This window comes from Sinohyriopsis cumingii, chromosome 6 (genome assembly GCF_028554795.1).
Source record: "Sinohyriopsis cumingii isolate HCF-2022 chromosome 6, ASM2855479v2, whole genome shotgun sequence".
NCBI classification, from domain to species: domain Eukaryota; kingdom Metazoa; phylum Mollusca; class Bivalvia; order Unionida; family Unionidae; genus Sinohyriopsis; species Sinohyriopsis cumingii.
Window position 1 is genome coordinate 56,520,503 of NC_142966.1, and position 20,058 is coordinate 56,540,560.

A 20,058-nucleotide genomic window follows, 5' to 3' on the forward strand; every position below is an offset into this window, starting at 1 on the left:
GATTTATTAAGGATATGTTCTTATGAGAACAAGCAAAATAGTAATAACACGTTTTTGATTAGTCATCGGTTAAATATTACAGACGTTATAATTGTTAAGACACCATGATTGAACTTCGCGATGGATATAATTCTTACGTAACCCTGATTAAACTTTACTGAAGAAAATGGAATAGATGTTATACTATTCAACACTATAGTTTACACAAGTTCTACCTGAATATGTTATATTGATGCAATATTATAATGAGGTTATTCCTGTAGGAAATATATTTGTACTGATCAATCCTGTTATCATAATGCATGAAGTATTTACAAGTAACGTGTAACTAATGCGGCAGAAACAATATGTTTAGATGCCAGACAGTTACACGATATCCGAGTGTAATATAAGTAATATGAAGAAACCTAATTAAAATTGTAAAAATAAGACAGAACTGAAAACCGATTCATATGATAAAATTAGAATCCAGCTGGGTAAATTAAACATTAGTTAGCTTGAATGATGTAAAACATTAATTCGAGCATTCCTGAGGTGTCCCTGATAACCTTCAGGCACAGGCAAAATTAACTCTTAGCCAATACCTCAACTAATGCACTTGCATTCAATATTATTAGAAAAAAGGTGAACTTGGACCCGTCTCAAACACATTGCTTTACAATGTAGCATTACGCATGCCCATAACGATTTTGTACATTATTTTAAAACGAGACAGTGTCAACATGGAAAACGAACAGTTGGATATACGCTGTGCGAGAATGTAAAATGGTGAAATACTCTTTAATTATGTAAGTGTTGCATGTCTTTTAAAGTTCTAAGGAGGTGAGCAATACAATTTTATATGCTATTTTCAGACTGACGGACACTATAAGTGGAAGTGTTCCCTACTATGCTTATCTATGTATGAAGCCTACAAGGGTATCTAATTATTCGTACTACTACTACCAAGTCCACGGTAAGATATCAGGTCAAACGTGATAATCAGGCTGGATTAAACCTTAAACACACCGTACTTAATACGATAGGCTGGACGTCACGACATTCATCGTATTGATTCTGCCATGGGTTTTCATATCGGGTCCTGCATCCGACACTAATGTAGATCTCACCACAAGATGAAATTAGTTCTGAAATACCTGTTGCAAACAATAGAGTTTCCTACATTCTAATTTAACTGGGATTAAAATTTCAAGATTGCAAATATTAAATTCCTTTCAATGGAGGAATATTAAAATATGATTTACAGACCGAGTTTACTTTACAAAAGAATTCGAAAGGAATTTATCTTTAATGATGGAAACACCTTTAACTGTATGTATTTCTACATAAACGCTGAAGTTATCTGTCCAATAAGAAAAGGTAGAACTATGTTCTTAAAGTTTTGATTTTCATTAATTTAATGAATTGCTTCCAATCTAAGTATATATACTTACATTTTTTGTAAGGTACACATTTTAGGAGATTACGAGGCTGCTTTTAAAATATAAGAGAGAGAGAGAGAGATATACAATGCAAAATTTTCCAGTTGTAGATAATTAGGATATTGTCCGATTATTTTCATACGTAAATAAGTACCGATACTAACGTTTGTTCTTTCGAATTATTCACACAAATTCAGGAATTTATAGGTTTTAATTATTTGCCGAGTATATAGTTATCTGATTATACAAAGATAGTTTTTATTAAATGTGTTCAAATAACGTTTACTTTCAACACTTACAAAGCATATATAGGTTACGTTTTTATTGCTAACTATGCTTTAAATTTACGTGAAGCTGTATTGTATACTAATTGTATAATTTGCATCATTAAACATAAGCGCTGGAGATGATGTCTACTTCACTCCCTAAAATTATTTATTTTCTTCTTGATCTAGTATATGCCGATGTTATAACCAGTTAGTGAAGTCAGATATTTTTGATATTTATAGTTCATTTTGGAAAGTAAAAGGACTTGTAGTGAAACACGCTTTTCATATGGTTTTCTAACTCACATAACATTGGGTTATTCAACTCTTTTCCAGCCAAAGAATCTTCAGCTGAAGGAGAAAGAATTCTTCTGTCAACCAATGGAACTCTTAGGACCAAAGATCAGATATGCGATTGGGCAAACATGGAGCCATCTGAACAATTTCATATCATTGTCAAAATTGGTAAATAACGAAGGCGCTAATTAAGTGTGATGTATATCTGATCAAATCATATTATTTTACATTTTGTGTGGATAGTTATAATTATAAAATATTGTGTTAAAACATAATTAATGTAGATATGAATGGCTAGGCATTACTAGCATATTAGACAGTGTGAGTATCCTCTGGTCAAGTTTAGAATCAATTTTGACATTATGAAATAAAGGAAAAATATCTACACAGTTCCATATTAGGATTAGATTTTGTGTTTGTTGATTCCGTAAGCTTTGTGCTGTCTTCACAGACAATAACCAGAGAATATCAAAGGGTAAATAAAATACATGTTTTCCATAATTGGTGAAACAATTACAGGTGTTTATATAATTTGAGGTTTCTTTCTTTATTCAAAGGCTATGAACTGAATGCAAGGCAAGATTGTCCAAATCCTTTACGTGGCAAATTCAAGTATGTGTACTATGGCATTAGTGTGAACGTTGCATGTGATTCTACCAACGGTGAATTGGATGTTTGCAGCAATATCCAGATAATGAGTTTTAACTACTCCAAGTGTTCGCAGCAGGTCGCATACACAGGTATGCTGTTGACAGACTTTAAATTATGATTTACATTATACAGGAAGACATATGTTATACCCATATTAATGTTCTTTAAGATCAGTATGGATCGGAATCGCTATCATGAGCGCACAAACAAGTTTTAGCACCAACATTACTTTCAAGAACATTGCTTGATATGTCGGCTGAGAGAATGTCTGCTGTTTACCCATATTACATTTCCCGAGATTTAACATTGAAGCGATTATAATGTAACTCTGAAAAAACCCATATATTTCGTTGGATTCATCTTGTTTGCAACAAAAGTAGACGCATAAGACCAGCATTGATTTATTATGAATAGGTATATGCTTTAAAATTCCAATTAGACAAAAGCTAAGAATTACAATTATTTCAATGGTTTTTTTTTTCTTCCTTCGCATACGCTTTCAGCTAGTGGTAAAGCCTGGTGCATGGCATCGGTGACCAGCGGTCATTCATATACTATTGTTTACAATACGGACTCGAACGTGGATGACAATTCGACATTTAAATTCTCGTGTATAGTAAGTTTCTTTTTTATTATTCTTTTGACTAATATCCTGTAAGAGTTAACGATTTTCATTTTCCCGTAAAATATTCAAGTGAAGGGATATATAATCAGGATATACATAAGAACAATTACTAAATATTTATTTAAAAAAATTCATAGTGAGATGTTAGACTATGAACATGTGTATTTACTGCATCATAATGTCTTTAAATTCAAAGCTAGTACTGTTGCTTAAATTATTTTAAAATAATATTTTTATTCAAGAAATGCAATCAATGCGCTCCACAGCATTATTTGTTTTGTCTAAATTATTAATGACGTTCGGTAGAAAGAATAAGCAATAGTATGTTCTTATAAATACTAAAGCACAAAAATTTGTGAGTAATTATGCAGGTTCGTCTTATCGAATTATTAGAGTATTACTCTCGTTTGTTAGAATTGCAACTTTGAACCATTATCTCGTCTCAACAGGCCGTCTCATCTGACAGTAATAATGCATCCGTGGTACCTAAAAATTGCCGGGAGAATCAAACGCCCTATTCGCTCGGAAAAACGACGGATGGTTCCAGCATTGGATCAACGTTGACAATGAAAGCAACGGGTATAAATAAATAAATAAATTAAATAAATAAATATGTTCCTATGAATACTAAAGCACAAACATATATCTATCTATCCATCTATCTATCCATCCATCTATCTATCTATCTATCTATCTATCTGCAGAAAACTGCCCACGAATAGTGCGAAACAAGTATCTAACTAGCATGAGCACTTACGACTCTTTAATGCATTTGTTTCAAATGCCAAATCAAAGCATAGAGAATACAAACAAAGGAAATAGACATAACAGTTATTAAAGAGTCGATAACGTTCAGGCTAGTTAGATAATATTTTCACACTGTTCGTTGTCAGTTTATTGCATTTATCTTACTCAACTTCTGACACACATGATCCTTTGCTGGATCCAGTGCACTTGAAATGCTTTGTTTTTCGCAATATCACATGCATTATATATATATATATATATATATATATATATATATATATATATATATATATATATATATATATATTGCCAATATAATTGTTATACCGAACTTAAATGAATTAGTAAACTAAGTAATTGCTGTGTAATACAATGGAGGAATATAAACCCTGGAACAAATATTGCAACTTTTAAACTACTTTTTCATTATGTCATTGATCAAGTATTCATATATTGTCTGGCATCGGTAATTAGAGGACATGCATGTGATATTATGTACAATACTGACAAAAAATTGGGTGATATTTTGACATTCGGTTTATCTGCACCAAAAATAACCGTTTTATAAATGTTCTATATTTATTGTGACATACACCGAACCAATATTAAAAACCATCCTAAAACATAGTTCATATGCTGATCAAATTTTTTTCTTTCTTCACTTTTGCAGATTCGTGTGGTGAGTATATATGTTGCTAAATCACATCTGAAATATGTCGTCAAGGTTTTGCATAAACAGCTACAGTGAACATAGCTGGTTGCCAAACACGTAATGATCTTCGGAAATAAAAATGACATTCTAGTATTAACTGCACATAATGTACTTCTCTATCGGACTATGTATGATATACATTTCTTTACAACCAGTAAGAAAATACAAAATAATTAGTTTGTATATGAGGATATGTAGCTAACTGAATGCATTTATGATTTGAGACAAGTTCCGAAATTCAGTATTTATCGGCAAACATAATCTTTTGTACAGACTACTCGTTTGTTCTTGATGTGTTGAATATGCAGTAAATTCATTTAAAGTAAAACGACCTGCTTGTGCAAATGCATATAATTTTCTGTATTTACCATCGGTATTATTTTAAGAACTCTTGTGAGGTATACATTCCCATTTCTCTGAAATAGACAGCTTTTTGCCGTAATTGTCATATTTGTATTCTCGCCTATTCTGAGATTATTTAAGAGCATAAAGATTGGGATTATGTTGCGTAATAGGTATCACGATTTGTGAAAATATGTGTAGATTCGATAGATCTGACAATTTTAGAAAACAGTTTCTCGTGTGTCTCCTTGTATGAATTCATCTTGCTTTATTTATTATTTATTTACCATCGCTTTTATGTGTGCTTCTCAGCAGTTCCAAAATAAACTGTACTACATAAGCAAACCTGAAGATAAATGTCTCGGTAATAACGGATGTGACCAAATAAAGTGACATGGATATATTTAACACGGTAACTCAGGTAGTCTATACTATAGCTACAAAAGTCTGTCATTGATAGAAACATTTATAAAACTGCTTAGTAGATTTGGAACAATGTTATATATATATATATATATATATATATATATATATATATATATATATATATATATATATATATATATATATATTGAAATTCAAGTAACTTATTTATTGAAACCTCACAAGAAAACGAAAATCCGTTTTACAAAATCTTTATGTGAAACGCATGGGCAATGAAATATTCACTTGTTTGCTGTAAAAGATCTTATTGGTACTATCACTCATGCTGATGATACACTTCAGTAAAGTATATAATATAATCAATTATTTTCAGGGTCCACGTCCGGCTCGAACAGTTATTGTGAGTTTCCAAGTCCATTCAAAAACTCAGTATGGCATGACAGCACGAAAGGGAATCTCACCTTTACCAACACTACGATGGCTGGTTGGTCATTTGTGACATACGGACATCCAGTGACAAATTGGAAGTGCTGGGACTCCACCAGTTTAGAAACCCAAGGATATCTTGTTATGAAGTATATTATCTCCAATGTTTTCTTTCAAAACGATGGATATGTATAAAGGGACATTTTTTAAGCTATATGTACATGTCTGGTCACCTTGTTTAAGACTCAAGTTATATTTGTCTGAAACGATCACGTACACTAGTTTATCAAACGTAAAATTTAGAGAGAAATAATATTAAGCAATGCATACCTGGTTGCATCTCGCACAAGCTGTGGAACTCAAATTGGGTGTAAATGGAGATTTACCAATCGGCGGTGTTCTTGTTAATATTGTTTTGCAAAGGTGATCAAAGTCGGCACCTTATAGCTTAGTTAATTGCCTAATTGTTGACCTGTAGTTTTAGTTTTGCACGTATATAAATCTAATCGAGTGGTTAAAGGCTCTGACTGTATCACTAAGAGACAATTGAACAGTTGCATTTATTTCGAACATATTATGTAGTATGGTTCAGGAAATGTATGATAGAAGCTAATATAGAAAAAATATTAACAGGTGCCTTCTTTGTCTCACCTCATGCAAGCTGTGGAATATAACAATCATATATATTGAGTACTCATCAATTTGAGACATGCAGTAAACACAGGAATATACATCATAACATATATTCTGTATTTAATTGTCAAGCGATATCCTCTAATTTTTATAGTCATGGTGATATAATTGTCCTTGCAAATAAGTTACTATTTCCATGTTCTGGTATAATATTCTTAAACCATTTTTTATTGCTGAGCCTATTGTGGATGAGAAGAGTCAAATGCTTTAAAATTATTTTTGTATGAAATGACATGTAAACTATGAAAGTTAGATTTAATTTGAAAATATCTCTCTCAGTGATACAGGTAATTTGAAACACAAGCTTAAATAGAACAAATATTAGCAAACGCATGTTGTACCGCACCTAGTGCATACTGGAATCTAGCAAGTACATACAGACATACTTACGCATTCAGGCATGCATATGGACTATGAACACAAGTATAACATATTGTCATATTTTATTTTATAGTTAAAGATAATAAAAACTTATAGAGCATGATGTTTATACTGTTGAATATTGATGGAGAGATCGCATTATGTCGGGAGAAGCGGGCAAGCACAATGAACTTCGGGCAGAAGTGCAAAAACTAATTACTACGAACTCTTTCCCTTAATTTTGCTAATTAAAAATTGTCGTTCGCTATATGAAATTGAAAACAAAAACCAAATATATAAGGAGATATTTTTTTTTCTCGATTTGTTTATGATGGAATACAATACACGGTATAATGTGATGTAATTGTATCGCTGTTGCGTGATGCGACAGTCTCGCGATGCTACATGCCAACACACGTTCTCCGTGTGTTTGATGCACCTAATCAATGCTTCAGAACAGGGGTCCGAAGCTTAAATCAACATAAGCTCCACATGAAGACATGAGGGGCGCATCACTGAAACCTTTCCTAACAGCAATGCAAATGTATAGCCAAAAACGAAAGCTAAATAAGTTCAGTATAGTATATGATACTCTGTTATGCTATGTGGCAAGAAATCATATACCCACCCATGTTATTACGCATAAATAATATAAGATGTAACAATCATTTTAAAATCAAATCTGGCTGCATTTTAAATAGTTTGTACATTTCCGGTGCCGTTGGGGCCAGTGGAAAATAACTACACATATCACATGTTTGTGACACCTGCTTTTGAACGTCCAATTATTTTAAACGTTTTTGACTTATCACATGTTATGAACTAATATATATATATATATATATATATATATATATATATATATATATATATATATATATATATATATATATATATATTACAGTCATGTTCTTCTTTGTGTGCGCAAATCAGGGATTAGCTGCTTGTTCTGGCATACCTACGTTAAAAAATTTACTATTGCCAATCCTCTCACAAACGTCCATTGGCTTTTTTTCTGCAGGTTGAGTGACACAATCAGCGCGCAGACACCAACATATGCCTATATGTGCATGAAGATGACTAAACTATCGAACAACTCATACTACTATTACCTCGTCCAAGGTTTGTCTCAATCAGCTCAGAAAATATAATCATATAATTCACATATTGATTTGCTTAGTTTCAGTCTTACTTTCAGAAGTCATAGCAGTATAATAACTTAAATAAATTTTAAAACTAAAACACCATGGAGATTCTAATGTTCTTTTTAAACTTACCTCTGTAATCTCATATACTTTATGATCCATGAAATGGATGCTGTTACTATTCTTTCATGACATTATCCAGTTGTCATATTTACTACAAGCCTTTTCCAGAACGTAAAGTAAATGAAAACATTCTTTATCTTCCAGCTCAAAATACACTGGCTGGAGAGGAAAGGATCCTAATCTCTGACAATGATACTCTGACAGATATCGGCATCCTGTGTAATATACAGCATATTGAACCAAAGGAGCAGTTTCATGTCTTGGTAAAAAAAGGTTTGTTGAAAAGATGACGTTTTGTCGTTACCAGTAAATACGGTCGTAGTACAGACATATTATTTCTTCATGTATTATTTGCATATAGATAAATGTTTTTACATTTCGTTTAAAGTAACAGATACAAAAAAGGATTCACTAATTGAAAACGTACTTTAATTAACTAATCACATATTGTGAATTTTTAGCAATGCTGATAATTAAAATAATCTTTAATGGATAGAACATTCATGGACATATGTTATCTTATGTTCTGTTGTCATACTCATTTTTTAGGCTATGAAGAGGCGTCAAAACAGGATTGTCCTAACGCAGTGAGGGGCAACTTCGACTACACATACCGTGGCTCGGATAATATTATCAGGTGTCAGTCATCCAATGACAGATGGACTGTATGCCATGACAACCAAACCATGACATTTGATTATTCAACTTGTAGTCAGAAAATGGCATATTCAAGTTAGTTTTATTTAATTCTAAAACTATTCCAGGCATTCATAATTTTAAACGATGGTTGAATACACACACATCTTTTTGAAGATTCAATTGCAAATAGACTTATATTCAAACCGGCAATAACGTTAAAATGCAGTAGGACTAAAGGGTATATATACTATATGTGTACGTATGTATGTTCAGGTATGGATGAATGAATAAAGTAGATAATATTTTGGATAGATTGATGGCTAGATCTGCATAACATTTTATAGGTAGCTGAAATGCAAATGATATTGTTGGAAGCTAGATGGGGTGGAAGGTGTCTAGGTGAGTAAGTAAAACGGTAATAAGTTGTCAGATACTGTCAATATATATCGCTTGCTTTCTAGACGGAGGTGTCGTTTGGTGTGTGGCATCCGTTGTTGGATCGTATACCTATGTAATGGTCTACAATAACGACTCATCGGTGGACAACGTTAACACCTTCCGGTTTACCTGCTTTGTAAGTATTTTTAATAAAATTTATATGTCTGTTTAATATGCTTCCTTATTACTTTTTGTCTAATAAAAATGTACATATAAGTAATCACAATGATGTGCGTTCGATCTCAGAATAAATCGCGAACTGGCTAAAGTGTTAGGTTTCTACGTCAGTCAGCACGAAAGATTAGTTACAAGCGTGCTCGTAAAATGTTGTGTTTTGTCTTAAGAAAGAGATAATTCTTTGATATACATTACACAGAAGCGTAAGGCTACTGATGCTTTTTTATCCGGCTTTGAAAACAAGTTCTTTTATTTTTAGGCTGTGACCAACAATGGGACATCTGCTTCCATGGCTGCACATAATTGTACAGAAAACCAAAGTCCTACTTCATTAAATGGGTTGAATAACGGGGCCACTTTAACGATGTCCGCCTATGGTAAAATGCTTATACTGTCATTCCGTTTATAGTGTTTACACCGAAAAAAGTATATATCAGGACAAATCTTATAATGCAATTGAATGTTTTCGGAGGTAATACTGCAAAAGGTATCGTTAGCACCATATAGATTTATTTGAGCTGCTATGAAATAAATTATTGAAATACTAATATATAACATTCAAGCATAATGAGTTTTGAAAGTCATCGATTTTAATCCTCGTGGAAAAGAGGACGAAGCAAGCAAAACTGATATGTTTTAAAGTAAAATCAAGTAGTTCGTTTATCTTATTGTGATGCAAACTGCATGTGTTTGAGTCACTTCGAGGCCAGTTGTACTCATTCACCATTTTAACTGATGATTTATGTTATATTTTGGACTTGCAGATTGTACATACATCTTTACTGTTTGCGAAACACTTTTTTCCGATAGAGGTAACATAATGTATTACCCAACGTACACAATATAAGCCTTCTTCTCATGTTTTGTTAGCTAACTATGCTCATCACATAAGTTACAAGAAAGATACCAATCAAACTCACCGCAATATAATAAAATGCTTCCATTTTCTATTGCAGTTTTGTGTCGTAAGTACATGTTATCCTTTGTTTTTATACACCGCCTTGATTTAAAGAAATATTAAAATATTAAATACCATTTACTTGAGTTTTAGGCAGGTTTTATTAGGGAACTCCTTTTGTTTCTACGTCTTATTAAGGCAAATTAATAAGTAGAATCTTCCGTTAAAAATTGATGTTAATGCAAGATTTTGCTGAAAGTAAGTGTTGGAATTTGTGTGATATGTTGTTAAATTTAATGTCATTTATATATTTTCAGACGTAATATATGTTGTCATCTTTAATACAGCATCATATTGTATTTTATTATTATTTCTAGTAAACTGAAATTCAAGTTTAGACCATCGTACATACATAAATGACAAAGGTATAATAACTCGGTTTATCTTCCTTTACAACCTAAATTTTGCATATAATTGAATCTGAGTTCTGAATAATGTTAATAATTGTGTTTTTTCAGGAGAAGATAACACATGTAGTCTGCCAAGTAACTTGTGCTCTCATTACTAATTTAATAATTGTTCTTTTCAGGAGAAGATAACACATGTAGTTTGCCAAGCAATTTACAGAACAGTATTTGGCACGACAGTACAAAAGGCGATTTAGCGTTTACAAATTCTTCCATGCAGGGGTGGTCTATGACTGTATTTGGTCATACAGTTCAAAACTGGGAATGCATGAACAGTACATTATTTGCCTCGCAGGGATACCTTATCTTCAGGTCAATCATTATAATCAATATGGTTTCCCCAAATAGAACCCTTATCTTTGATGGTCCTATAGAGAGAATGCGAACTTAATGATACATTTGGATTTCTCTGTTCTTATCGATGTTTGTTATATCTGGTTTTCGGGTAGGCTTACATTGATATATATTTACATTTTTAAGAGTATGTTTTGTTATTCATAAATAACATTCTCTTTTTATGAACCTTTGCATGATCCTGCTATATAAAAATACTGACTGGTATATAACAACGTCATGTAAACATTATGAAGAGATTTCCTCTTAACTGCAGTTTAGATATATAATAACACATTTGGTCATATCGTATTGAAGCAATCGTTGTCTAGATTATATCTATAATAACACAGATGTTTACTTATGTCATAGTGGCCATAATAGCCTAAAGTATATATGTAATAACAAGTCATATTATACTTTGGATACCATAGTATGGTATATTTGTAATAACACAGTCATATTATAATTTGGATACCATAGTCTGGTCTATCTGTAATAACACAGTTACATTATGCTTTGGATACCATAGTTTGGTGAATCTGTAATAACACAGTTATGTTATACTTTGGATACCATAGTCTGGTATATCTGTAATAACACAGTCATATTATACTTTGGATACCATAGTCTGGTATGTCATATTATGCTTGTATAATACTTTAGATAGCATAGTCTTGTATACCTATAATAACACAGTCTTTTTTGATTTTATGTTATGTTATGGACATTATGTCCTAGTGTGTATTTGTAATAACATGTTGTTTTCACTCGTTTCATAATAAAGTTGTTATTTCTTTCGTTACAGACTCTCGGATACCATCAGCGGGAATGTACCTTATTATGGATACATGTGCATGCGACTGACAAAAGTCTCCGACTACTCTTATTATTATTATCTAGTTCAAGGCAAGTAGAAATTTACGCCTGGCAGGATAAAAACGATATTTCGTGTACGCGTTAGCTTTCAGCAACATCATTCATTTATTATAAAACATGTATAAATATAATATGCAACAGAAGATAATAGTCTAATTAAAACATTTACAGTCTTCTCATCCACTTTCGAAACAAAAGTTGTGTAATGATTCTGAAACAATCTCAGATACAATACATGCTAATATTTGACTCACTGATACTATAAAATATATTACATCTTACTATAATTGAACTCTTGCAATTGTTTGCATTAAATCTCCAATTAATACTAAATCTCTAGTAAGTTTATATTAAAATAATTATACATTATATGGATATAGAGTAAATTTCCTTCTTTCACTACCTCACTTACCTTTTATATAGGTCCGTCAGATCTGGTGGGCAAGGAAAGGGTTTTCATAACCACCAACAACTCAATTACTGACTTTAATTCAATGTGTGTCCTGGGCAATATTGAACGTGCTGAGCAGTTCCACGTTTTGATCAAATCAGGTAATTTTTGATTTGGAGAAATACAGTTACGAATACAATTTATTATTAATTGCATCCTTTATTACTTATACACTTTAAGCACACTATTGCAATCTTAAATATATTACTGATTTTTGTATACCATGCATCTCTAAATGAACTATGATATGGTGTTTATGCATTTCCTCTCGAACCTAACGTTCATCCAGCACAAATCTACATGTATGTATGTATGTATGTATGTATGTATGTATGTATGTATGTATGTATGTATGTATGAATAACGGGGAAATAACGGAAAGTATAGTTGCTTCTTTCGAGATTCTGACCCGACTTGACTCTCGAGCTGTCGGATACATACACCACTTGACTAAAAGGTCTTTTTTCAATTTAGGTTCGGAGTCCTCAGCAAAACAGGACTGCCCTAACGCAATACGTGGGAATTTTGACTATGTGTATTACGGATCAGACGGAAGTACATACTGCAGTAGTTCCAATGACCAGTGGCTTGTATGTCATGAGAATAAGACCATGACATTCAACTATACAACCTGTAATCGAACCATGGCTTACTCCGGTGAGAATCTCTCTCATTCATGTATTGTATTCTGTTCTGTTCAAATGATCTTCTGAAAGATTTGCTTTAATACACCAAAATTATAATTTGCATTAATTTAACACGTGTAATAACACATCTTGACGTCACTCATTACATCATATAATGTCGTCCAAGAAAAGTAGTACTGATCGAGACATCCAAATGGATCTTGAAATTATTTTACTACACTATTCTGTGGTTTGATCTAGTAAAATTAGTAAAATACATCTTTGTCGTCAAGCAATAAACTCAATCTTACCGTTGTGTGCTCATTATAATTACACTGTATGAATCACTTTTAATACGTTCAGCCATTTGATCGTATTGACTCGTAAACGGTGTACATTATTCAGTTTGTTTGATAGATTTCTTTTGAAATGATCTGTCGTTTAACATCTGTAATATAGATGTATAAAATATTTACGTGTTTGATTTTCATACAGACCTCACATGAAATACTGTATTTTAATGTTCATATATGATAGTGCACACCTGTAGGTATTTATGATTTGCATTGAACTTAATCATAATGACAGTAAGAATTCAACATATTGTCTATTTTTAGTCGGAGGAAATGTGTGGTGTGTTGCATCTGTAATAAGTGGATATACCTACGTGATGGTTTATAACAACGACACCAATGTTAACGACATTACTACGTTCCGATTTACATGCTTTGTAAGTATCAAGTTATTACTCAACGCCAATTGTTACGTGTTTAGCGTCGAATAAACAGTAACACAGAAAGAGTGAAAACAACAAACTTTTTTTAAAATTTAACAAATAATTTATTTTACTGAAACAATTCTGTAAAAATGAAAAAAGGAGAACTTACGGTTTCAAGAATCAAATCCAAAAATATTCTATGAATAATCCACGAACTATATTGCAAACGTCATAGCAACAAATGTTCTAATAATTTCAAGTTCGAATCCTGATGGAAAATCCAAGATGTATGACGATGACGTATGCTGTAGTAAGTATTTTGCTTATCTACAGTTCCTTGTAGAAATACAAAAAATGGCACTCCGGTGTTGGAAATCCAAATTAAATTTGTAAGCAATGTCTTTCCAAAATTTTTGTGTGAGCACTCCTCAAGATATTTTTCCAGAGAAAAGAATTAATCCTTTTGAAATCCAACTGTTCTGAAGAAAATTAGAACTATAAATCCGGCAAAACAAATAACATGACATCAATATAAAAAGCACCACACTGAGTAATATCTCTAGACATCTCTATTAAAACTAACAAATGCGTAGTTATGGAATAACCAGAATTGCGAAATCAAGGGGGGGGGGGGATAACATAATCGTGTTTATGTCACGTACACCAAAAATGACTGACGAAAACCAATTGTTTTCTCTAAGAAATAAAAAATAAAAAGGTTGTTTACATCTTAAACCCATAGCCCCGTCATGACCTTGACAACAACCAACAATTTTAAAATAAAATAGAACTTTGTTTAATAATTTTGAATCAAGGTCAGCATCCAGGCCAACACCTGGAGTTTATGAAAAGAATGATTCATGTCAACCAATTTTCTGGATATACATCATCTCCATTGAATAAATTTACATTGCAATAACATGTAAGAATATGTTTAAAAATGTAAAACTGACAAACAAATTTAATTAAAATAAATATATATCAAATAAGATATACGTAACATAATAAAGTGACGTGACTATTTTAATCTTCTTAATTGTTATGGGTTTAACTCAGTTTTTTAACCCCTTGATATACGACAAGATTTATATCTGAAAGATAAAATAATATTTATAACATAGTTTGCCTTTTTCCAGGAGAAAATCGTATGCATTAAACTGTACCATTCGAGTAGGAAATAACAATGAATGTCGGTTGTACCGATAAAGTAACTTCAGGTTCATTGGATTCATACCCTACGAAACTGACAGTTCACTTTCAACGCAATTTTTTTTTTAAAATTTATGTTGCAGGCAATATCAAATGATGGCACAAACGCGTCTATGGTTCCACGCAATTGTAGCGAGGGACAAACACCATTCAATTTCGCCAAAGATAGATATGGATCAGATGCAGGCGCAAAGCTAACAATGTCAGCCTACGGTAATTATATTATCCTAAAGCTTATATTTCTTTCGATTCGTATGGCTGATGTGTGTGTGTGTGTGTGTGTGTGTGTGTGTTTCAATTAGGACGTCATACAATATTGCATGTGGATATTCGACAACTGTATTTATTTTCATGAAGGCAAGGCAACACGCGCTTTGTAAGAAAGCAGGTGTGAATTTTTTTCATCATAATTAACTCCGAAGTGTTCCAGGCATACTGGTCTTATGTCCACTAAAACAAATAATGTTTGCATTCCTATACCACAAAATTCAGGAAAGAAATTCCTTAATTTCTACTCTCTTAAGTTTTAAAATACGTCACGAATATTAAGCACTAGAATGGTTTAGAGTATGCAGATACGTTCAATATTATATAATTAATCAGATTAATGTATGGTTACATGGTTTAATGTGTTTGTAACTTGTATATAGTTGACACCTTTCCTGTTTAAGACAGTCGAATCTATGCATTTGGTTTTAGTTGTTCATCTTTAACTTTATGTATGTCTTGACACGCAATATAAATATGTTCCATTATTAATTTACTTTCAGCTACCTGTGGTAAGTAAACACGGCAAAGACAATATTTCCATTTCCTGGTAAGGTAACATATATGAAACTCTTCTATTGTGTGCTTTCTGTATCCAAGTATTTAAATACTTTTCTTTTGTCAAGAGACGATTTTATAGAACGATTAAACGATCAAAATATAAATGGAATGTAACGAATGATTCCTTAGTTAGATATATGTAGTCTCGAATTTGTTTTCTTGCTTACCTATTACTTACGTTTTGATTTCAGCTGCGGAAGGCTCTTCAGTAAATGTACCTACTGACTTTCAAAACTCTGTTTGGTATGATGGTACCAAAGGAAAGCTAATATTCAGTAACAAAACTATGACAGGATGGAATGTTACCGTCTTTGGCCACACCGTGTCAGCTTGGGAACTTGTTGGGAATAACTTTCTCACGGATGACTACTTAATGTTCAGGTATTATATTTATGTTCAAGATAGTGAATATGTTATCAAATAATTTAGTTACAGCAAAACTGTTGTTCAGGAGCATAAGTCATTTTCAACGAAGATGAAATAACCAGTATTGTTTTCTCAGGTTGTAGAATGTGCACAAACTTGTTTTCCAAGTTTTTTGATTGACAGTCATTCTCATAATGAAGAACAAGATGTATGCTTTCTTTTCTATCAAAATTTGTTTGCTGGTCGTTAGAGATCTTTCTTGTCACAGTGACCTGATATGTTACCTACTTATACAGTGGGGCATCTCACAAAAAAATAATGTGGCACACTTTAACTAATCAGAGTGCCTATAACCTGTTACAGGTGTGCTAAACATGTAACATTCGAGGTCAAAATTGATTCTGTAAGGAATAATGACGTTGAAGTAACTATTGCCTCTTACAATGTAATTATTGCTGATAAAACATAAATCTTTTAGGGGCCCCATGTCACCTATCGGTCTATAACGCTTGCCTTTACCGATCAAAGCCATCTCATCTCTGCCTGAGAGGGTTGGAGTATAGAGCTCGGTCAATGTGGCTATGTGAGAAAGCTGCCAGTAGATTCATGTGAATATATGTTTATTAACTTCCCAGGTTTTACCGCCTACACATCATCAACAACAACTGAAGTCTCTTCTTCTCCATCAGCTTGGTTCTACTGTATTTATCTGACTTTGGATATTGCAAAATAAAGATTTACGTTTGTAAATTTCAGATTGCGTTATCAAATATCGAAGAAGAACTGAGAGGGAGAATATGCCAGAGTTACAAATATATGAACAGCGATACCGACGAACATATAGTGAAAAAGAATATAGATATATTATTGTATTATTGGGGATATATAGTGCTGTTCCCTAGTCAGGTGTTTCAGTTCTAAATTCATAATGAGTTTATTTCTATTTTCCAATCAACAATCAGGTCATTTTTTGCTAGATGCCTTACACATGAATTTGTCGATGATTAATCATTCATCATTGTGGATGTGCCACCACTGGGTTATGGAATTATTAAACTCCGTTGGCAGAGAAAAGAACCGCATGTTTAGGCATATACTTGTGTACTTATCGAATATATAGGTCAGCTTGTTCTGTGTTAACTGGCTACTTTAAAAATGGTGAGATACTCTAAAATTGATCGATTAACTAATTACCTGTCTTTGTTAACTTCATAGGTAAGTATAAAACGTATACAATCACAAATGAGATGTAAACATTATACAAATATAGTATTAGTAGGATTGGGATAGACCCCTTCTTCAAGGCAAATTACTAGAGAACTATTTGCTTGTTGACATTACATGGTTACATATATTAATCCGTAAGAGAGAAAACATATAATAAATACATTTTGGATAAATTATCGATTGAACTTGACTGTGAACTAATTAGAATAAACTCTTTATCATATAATAGTTTACATGTAATAGATGAAATACTGAAATGAAGTTATTTCTATAGTAAATATATTTTGAATTTAGCAAGTTTAGTGTGATAATGCATGAAGTGCTTACAAATAACTTGTAACTGACGCGTTGTAGATACCTCTAACCTACAAGATTGGAAAGAAGTGTTGTTCTCTTGCCAGCCGTTTGCAGCATATCCGTGTGTAATTATACAAACTCAAGCGAAATAAAGCACGGTAAATTTTTGCTTGCGTATTACAGTCATACAAAAGTGAGTAATTTAATTTTCTATGCCATTTTCAGACTGACGGACACTATAAGCGGCCGAGTCCCCTACTATGCCTATTTATGTATGAAGCCTACAAAGATATCGAATTATTCATATTACTACTACCAAGTCCACGGTAAGATATTACGTCACATATGATAAATGAGCAGTATTAAACGTCAATCGCACGTTCTTAATAAAATGCTATTGTTTACATAAAGTGTTTTCATATAAGGTACCGCATACTTCACTGATGTCGATATCTCGTCAAGATAAATTCAATTCTTAAATTCATTGGCAGCAAGCATTATAATTTGCGAAATTAAAGTTTAATGAGATTAAAATATCAAGAATGCAGTTATTAAATACATTACACTGGTAGCATATTACAGCGAGGTTTTCGGCATAGTTTTCCTTTCATTAATAGTTCACATTTTGGGTAGAAAATCTCTTTAACTCTACAGATTTCCCTATGAACAATGAATATGAAATGGTAAACAGAGTTTTTAAAGCTTTTGACATCTATTAATATTTCCGACTTGCATAATCTTGACCTGTAGTTATTTGTTATGTACAAATTTTCGTCGATTTTATATTTGTTATAAACAATACAAAATAAAATTACAATATGAAAATATGCAACCTCAGCGAAATAGGATATTCTCCGTTTATTGTTATACGTTAGAAAGGTTTGATAAAAAATGTCTCATATTCAAATTTGCAAAAAAGTCAAAGAATCTGCAGAGTTTTAATCAGTTGTTGAATGAGCATGCACTTTAACAATTCGTTGATTTTTCAAAGGTAATTTTTCTTCAGCATTGTATGACATGTTTCCTTTCACCGCTCTAACATCCGAGCACGATTAGCAATCTTTTCTTATATTCTCTTTTAATTTGCTAGATTCGTTGTTATATATTACATGCATAATTTAATATAACAGATGCATGCACTGCGGTATGGGTTTTGCCACCCTATTTAATTAATTCGCTGTCTAAACTTTCTTGTTTGGTCGTTAATCTAATATATACCAACGGTAAAACTAATTAGGTCAAGTGGAACAATTTTGCAAGTTACAATAGATTTAGAAAGTGGAAACGTTGAAGTAAATGCACATGTAAATACATAATCATTTCCGATGGTCTTATAAATGATACAACCCTCTTTTTCTAGCGCAAGAATCTACCATAGAAGGAGAACGAATTCTTCTGTCGACCGATGGAACTCTTAGGAGCAAAGATCAGATATGTGATTCTACAAACATGGAGCCATCTGAACAATTTCACATCCTTGTCAAAACTGGTATGTAATGGAGCCGCTCATACAGTGATGTAGATCTTATCCACTTATATTATCTAACATATTTCACGGATAGATGTGAATTCAAAATATTGTGTAAAAAGCATAATCCTTGTTTATGTGACTGGGTAGCCAATCGTAATAGGGAGTGGGGATATCGGTTCGTCAACATTAGGATCAATTTTACCTTTTTAATATCGATGGTATACCACCTCAGTTTTATAGCAAGACTATGCTTTGTCTCCAACAGGTGTTTAATATGCTTATAACTTAGCGATAACGTAAGGATGTGATGTTTTCAATGTCCTAACATATACATGGGCTAGATCATGTGAAAATTGTTTGATGTTTGGTAAAATTATAATCGAAGAGTGTAGAGATGTAAAAATAATTTTAGGTTTGTTCTTTTTATTCAAAGGCTATGAACTGAATGCAAGGCAAGATTGTCCAATTCCGTTACGTGGTAAATTCAAATATGTATACTATGGCATCAGTGTGAACGTCGCGTGTAGTTCTACCAACGGTGAATTGGATGTTTGCAGCAATATCCAGATCATGAGTTTTAATTACTCCAAGTGTTCACAGCAGGTCGCATACACAGGTAATTTATGGATATACTTTAATTGATGGTTTATCACACAAACTAATATACTCACATCAGTTATCTGTTAGAATCTCAATGAAAACATATTTCAAACCCATAATAATGATCCTTAATATCAGTTTTGATCAGAATATGCAACTGGACCGCATAAATAAAACTTAGTCACATAAATTACTTCCAGCAACTTTGCTTGGTATGTTAAAGTATAAACTGTCTGTTGTCT

At 32.4% G+C, this 20,058-nt stretch overlaps 1 protein-coding gene and 1 long non-coding RNA gene across 2 annotated transcripts in view; both read left to right on the plus strand.

The window, feature by feature from the left end:
• The first annotated feature begins 2,585 nt into the window (after positions 1 to 2,585).
• Positions 2,586 to 3,839, plus strand: LOC149796991 (uncharacterized). Its single transcript, XR_016421489.1, has 3 exons — positions 2,586 to 2,724; positions 3,139 to 3,251; positions 3,710 to 3,839. It is a non-coding gene; the product is annotated as an uncharacterized LOC149796991 (long non-coding RNA).
• Positions 3,840 to 4,845: 1,006 nt separating this feature from the next.
• LOC149796992 (uncharacterized) overlaps positions 4,846 to 20,058 on the plus strand; it is a 60,240-nt gene continuing 45,027 nt past the window's right edge. The window contains exons 1-8 of the mRNA XM_089960682.1: positions 4,846 to 4,873; positions 5,819 to 6,020; positions 8,272 to 8,465; positions 8,742 to 8,924; positions 16,047 to 16,236; positions 17,971 to 18,071; positions 19,106 to 19,234; positions 19,650 to 19,832. Of these exons, the coding sequence (XP_089816808.1) occupies positions 4,846 to 4,873; positions 5,819 to 6,020; positions 8,272 to 8,465; positions 8,742 to 8,924; positions 16,047 to 16,236; positions 17,971 to 18,071; positions 19,106 to 19,234; positions 19,650 to 19,832 (1,210 nt within the window). The remainder of the gene's footprint in view (positions 4,874 to 5,818; positions 6,021 to 8,271; positions 8,466 to 8,741; positions 8,925 to 16,046; positions 16,237 to 17,970; positions 18,072 to 19,105; positions 19,235 to 19,649; positions 19,833 to 20,058) is intronic.